The sequence below is a fragment of the Serinus canaria genome, chromosome 7 (assembly GCF_022539315.1).
Source record: "Serinus canaria isolate serCan28SL12 chromosome 7, serCan2020, whole genome shotgun sequence".
Taxonomy (NCBI): Eukaryota; Metazoa; Chordata; class Aves; order Passeriformes; family Fringillidae; genus Serinus; species Serinus canaria.
In genome coordinates, this window is record NC_066321.1 from 16,989,758 (window position 1) to 16,995,757 (window position 6,000).

At 39.5% G+C, this 6,000-nt stretch overlaps 1 protein-coding gene across 1 annotated transcript in view; it reads right to left on the reverse strand.

Annotated features, from left to right (window-relative positions):
- KCNH7 (potassium voltage-gated channel subfamily H member 7) overlaps nucleotides 1-5,537 on the reverse strand; it is a 203,078-nt gene extending 197,541 nt beyond the window's left edge. Inside the window, exons 1-2 of the mRNA XM_050976980.1 lie at nucleotides 4,903-5,537; nucleotides 2,694-2,924 (exon numbers count right to left, since the gene is read on the reverse strand). Of these exons, the coding sequence (XP_050832937.1) occupies nucleotides 2,694-2,924; nucleotides 4,903-4,978 (307 nt within the window). The 5' untranslated portion in view covers nucleotides 4,979-5,537. The remainder of the gene's footprint in view (nucleotides 1-2,693; nucleotides 2,925-4,902) is intronic.
- Nucleotides 5,538-6,000: the final 463 nt, after the last annotated feature.

Sequence of the window (6,000 nt, forward strand, 5' to 3'; positions counted from 1 at the left end):
AGGTGGTATTTAGAATCAAAAAGAAAAAGCATTATTTATAGAGTGATTCCTTTTCTGATATCTGCATTGCTGGAATTCTGATGACAGATTAGCTTTAAAAGTGATCCCACTGACATTTGCTTTACTTCAAAATATTAGAATAATGTCTAATATAATCAGTGGCTTATGTAGAGTAAATGATAGTGTGATGTGGAATAAGGTTTTATTTGCAATTCACTGGGCTTTTAGACAGGAGTGTGTAATATGTTTTTCAGAACCTCTGGTCAGTGGAACCTCCAGCAAGTCACACCTTCTCGAGGTGTCTTCCTCTTCTGTGTACTTAGTATTACATTAAATAATATACAGTGGCTTGCCATGAAATAAAATGTCAAACTAAACTTTTAAGCAGTGGATAGTTAATCGGGGTGATTGGGGTTACTCACATGTAGAAAGTTACATTTCTGACTGTGCTAGAATTGACCTCTGAAAATTGAAAATTGTTGAAATTGACCTCAAGTCTCATACTCACGCAAAGTACAAATGCACTAAACTAACCAGGACCTAAACTCTCACATTTTTAGAAAAATCTTGAAATTTACTTTGTTTCACAACTGGAGGAAGTCACTGTTAGGTATCACTATTCTGTATATTGTTACAATGTACAGACTATGTTCTATATAGGTATATGTATATATGCTATATATTGAAAAATCAAATTTGAAAATTTGCAAAAGTAAAGATGAAAAGTGAAGTATATGTTTTTGAGTTATTTAGAAGAACTATAGAATATGTTTACTAACATTCCTTACATTCATCATACAGGTAGTTTCAATTTCATGACACCACATAGACTTTAGGCTTTTTATCACATTTTGAATAGAAATTGAACATTATGTGGAGCAAAACAAAAAAAAAATCTGTATTTACAGACAATCAAGCTGACAGATAGCCATACATTTGTGTGTCAGACCTATCTTATATTTTGACAATTTTTGCCTGATTCACCTGTTTAAATTTAGCAGATCATACAGTCCACATGCTCAAATTTAGACAAGTAAAATATAGAGGCAATTAAAGTAACTATTCATAGAAGTGATGTTACTGAAAACCTTTATGCATAAGATTGTTTACAATGAATAATCTCTAACTGCGTTCAAAACAGAGTATGGTGTGTTGCATGATTTCAAAATTCAGCATTTTAGAAAGGGATCTATCTATCTATCTATCTATCTATCTATCTATCTATCTATCTATCTATCTATCTATCTATCTATCTATCTATCTATCTACCTACCTACCTACCTACCTACCTACCTACCTCTGGTAACTGACAGATAAGCAGTACTTTTAAAGGCCTTTTCTTCCCTCCTAATGTTTTGGGATACTTTAGGACTTTTAAACTACCACATCTCCAAACAATGCTCCAGGCTGATGGCCGTGAAAGTTAGCAATAACATTCTCCTTTTGCAATATTATTTTTAACACGTGCCAAGTTAACACAAACACAGGGTAGATGTGTAAAAGACACACAGTGTCAGGTCTCCTCAGAAATCTACATCCAAGGCACAGCTACAAAAAAACTTAACTGAAACCTGCTCCAGACCACCAAACCAGACCGAAGAATAAAGGGTTCTACTGAGAATCTGCTACCAAGAGTATGCTTAAATATTGGTAGCGTGGGTAGAATGGTTGGCCTGAGTCCTATCTGAATTATACCAGCCTAAGCTAAAAATAATATTCCTTAAGTCTCTCCAAGATAACAACAGAATTATTGAGAACAGGGTTTAACTCTGTGACTTTAAAATGAGAGAGCACATTGCATGTGATTCTAAAATTGATGTAAACAACACACTGGCGCTTCTCCAGAGCTAATTTAAGCTCAGCATTTGAATATGAATTTCCTTTTCCTTCTCCCAAGAGTCTACACAGCAAGAGACAAAATAAGGTACACCACAATTATCAATTACTTGAATTTATTTGAAAGATGGGTGTTTCTGTAAATAACTCTGGGTAATTAAAAAAAAAAAAAACCCAACCAACAACAAAACTCTATATATAACTATTGTGTATCATAATTACTTCTCATGTGTGTACATCTTTAAATCTGCAAATACGTTTATTCAGTTTTTGCTGTTAACAGGAAAAAAAGTATCAGCAGATTCAGCCATTCTGCATGTATTTTACTGAATAACAGGGAATAGTTCATATTCTAGGCAAATCCAAATTTTGACTCTGGCAATACTAGGACAATATCAGTAGTTCAATTGCAGGTACTTCACAATATCTCAGCTCTGAAAAAGGCTTGTCCCTTTCTTTATAAGCTAATGCTTTCTTTATGATGGGCTGTTTTTTTCTACTTTTAACTTTGTGGTAAAATATTGCATTTAAATCAAGGTACGTTTCCTCTATGCTGATTACTGTAAGTGATTTACATCTTCTTTAAACCAACCGAGAGAAGAACTTCTGTTCCAGAGTTGCAAACACTGTGCTGGCTTCATTCAGCTGGTAGAGTGAGTGTGCAGTGACATACTCCATACACCCACTACTCTCAGGGCAGATTCCCTTACTGATACATGCAAATGTACTTCACTGGACTTCAGAGAAATTACAACACCTCCAGAGAAGGGGCCAGCCAGTATAACATACACACTTCTTTTATCGATCAACTGCTAACCAAACATGCAAAAAGTTTTGAAAATAAAACCAGACTTTACCATCTTTGTGATAATAGGTGACTTCTACTTTCCTTTCCTCTGACCCCAGCAGGGCTTGAGCAATTTGGGCAATATGATGTCTTTTGGTCTCTGGCCCATGAAGAAAATCACAGGTGCAAGGTTTCTGCATGACATCTGGCCTGGAGAACCCGGTCATCTCACAGAACCCATCATTGCAGTAGATGATAGCACAATTCTGCACTCTAGCATTAGCAATGATGAATTTTTTATCTGCAATAAAAGAAAGTGATGCATTTTTTAGTGCTCTTTCAACATTTCTTATAGGGTCGATTGCAGAGATGAATGCTGAACAACCCTTCTTTTCACGGAATGCCTGAAATACAGAGATTTTCAGTCATTTAATGAAGATAATTTAATCCATAACTTTTAAAAAAACTTCAATTAATTTAGAATACATTAAAGATTAATATAATTATTTTTTTAAGGAAAAAAAACCACACTATGCAAGTCTCTGTAAATCTCCTTTTGACTTCAAAATTTTGTCTGTTTCAGGCTTCACTGAAGCCCAAGCGATGAGTGCCAGCCCGTCAGTCACAGCTCCAGGAAAGTCCTTGAAAAGTTAGCAGCTTCTTTTGGGGAAAAGTAGAGCCTCAGGAAGGGGGTTCTACTTTAGTGAAGGGATTCCTGATGCAAGGTCCATCTCAATCTACTCTATAGGGGTTTTCATTGAGGTGAATGACAATATAGTATTTTAATAAATCTATCTAGAATGAAACAGAAGAAAAGTTCCTAAAAACAAAAAAGGGGTACATGAAACGATGTTAGGTTGGAAACATTTTGCAAATTTCACTGAAGTTCTGTGCTTCCACCCATCCTCCTTTCCCAAACTCTCATCTCAAAGACACGTTCAAAAGTTTTCAACTCTTATTAGTTTGTTTCTGTTTACCTTTTTAACACACTATTCCCATTGTAATTATAAATGTGTGACTATGATCCATTTACTGCTAGTAATATTAATTTTTAGCTACTCAAATTCACAAGGTGATTGCTTGCTTTATAAAAGATTTCTTACATGACACCAATTAAACAGTGCAAGTTTTCTAAAATTTTAGATATGTCCATCTTTGAACACAGCGACATATTTGGAGATTTCATCCTTACTTTTTCTGATATCTTTCAATCATTTTGAACTTTCACTATCACTTGCCTATTTAGTAGCTAGTGCATTATAACTGTCAAAAAATCTACACTTCACTACATAAAAACTTGGAGTAGCAACACCAGCTTATCATATAGATCAATTAGGAGTAGCACTGTCTTTTTTTTTTTCTCAAAAAATATAAATATTACACAAGCTAATATGGGTCTAAGTATATGGAAGTATATGAACTGGAATTACCTGTAAGGGCTCACACCAGCCTGATACTAAAATTATGCTAAATATTTAAATCAATGTACATATATCAAACTACTGTTTCTAAATTAAATTCATTTTAAGCATCAAGTGATCCTTCTTACAGCTAATAGGAAACCAGAATTCTGGCCAGGAAAAAACACTTCAGCTTCAGCCTCCTCGACAGGTAGTAAACTGCTGCATTGGAAAAGATCTCACAGACTCTTCCTGAGGATGCATTTGCACTGGTTTGATAGATATTTTAGACTTACATAAACAAAAGAGAGAAATTTGACAGCTATTTCTAAATGCAGTCATGACAACAAGGTAAGAGAGTATTTCCTCTTTAATAACTCTTCTGCTTATTTTCTGTTTCCTCTAAATCAAAGTCCAAACTTCTGCTTTATTTTGAAAAGGTAATTATTATTAAAAGCATTAACAATCATAATAATAAATCTAGCTTATTTTTTAGACATTGCAAAGACAGCAAGATTCTACATTCTGCTTTTAGAGCCATCTCACGGGTTCAGAAGACGGTAAGAGATATAACTTATACAGCTGTACAATATGGATACAATCAACGATAAAAACTATTCCTTGAAATAGGGTGGGAAAATAGCCCCAACCACTCTCCCAAAAAAAACCCCAAACCCAAACAAGCCCACTAGACAACAGTTCAAGTTAGTAATCTGTATTGTAGATCAAAAACATTGCTACTTCTGCCAGGGATCCCCTCCTTACCTCCGGGGTTTTCTTTGCAAGCTACAAACTTAAAAATAGTCTGGAGCTGCTGTCCATTTAGTCACAAGCAGAATAAAACTACTATAGCAAAATAGATAGAAAGCGAGAACTTACTTTGCCCTTCAAATTTTCGTATGATTGTACCCAAAAATGTATTTTGTGGTGCCACATGGCCTCTGCGAACAGGCATGTTTGTACAGGTCTTCGGTTTTCTGTGCACAATGACTTCTCCAAGGATCTCCTACACGGCTCCAGCCCAAAGCACCGAGCCAGCTACCCTTTGTGACAAATCATCATCCTCTGGAGCTCGGAAATCTCTTCCCATTAGCACCACTTCTAGAGACACGCTTTTCCTATTGGAGTCAGATTCATCCCCCAGTTTCTTTCTTTTTCTTTCTTTCTCTCCTTGCTTTCTTTTCTATTTTTTTTCCTGGAGGAGCTCGGACGCTATTGTCTGGGGCGGGTAGGGGTGGGGTAAGCAGGAGGAGGTGGCGGGTGGGGAAAGATTACAAGGGTAATCGATCTCTAGCACCAAACATCGCCAATTTTCCAAAGCAAATGGCTGTGACCCGGCAGTTTCCGACGCTGTAGTGGTGGTTTGAGGGCTGGAAGACTAATGTTTCTCCGCTGCCAGAGGGAGTGACGTTCCCCCCCTCCGGGCTTCACCACGGCGCGCAGCAGCTCGGATTACTCAAGCGTGGTTTAGCAAGAGCCAGCCAATAAATCTCTTCAAAACTCGGCGACAAACAGCGGCATCAGGAATAAGCTACACCCCAGCAGCACCGCGACGTGCCACATCCCCCACCGCGGCGGCTGCAGGGGTCAGCGGGGACCGAGGGCGATGGCAGCGGGGGGGCCCCGCCACCTCCGGTAGCCCCGGCGTCCCCGCCCTCCCGGCACCGCCGGCCCCTTCGCGGCCCCTTCGCGTGGCCCGCCGGGGAGCCCCAGGCGCTGGCAGGGCCGGGGGAGGGAGGGAAGCTGGTACACGCCCCGTCTGGGGCGGGGGGCGGCGCGAGTAGGGGTCGATGCTGAGCGATGGGGGAGCGGGGGAAGGGACCACCGGAGCCCTCGGCATCTTTCCTCTCCCCGGTGGAAGGGATTGCCGCCTCCTACGCGGCGTGACCCAGGCGAGGGCTTCCCCTCGCCGCACGACCCCCTCCTGGGAGGAAGGGGGAATCCCCCGGCGCCGAACGCCGCTCCCCGGCTGCCGAG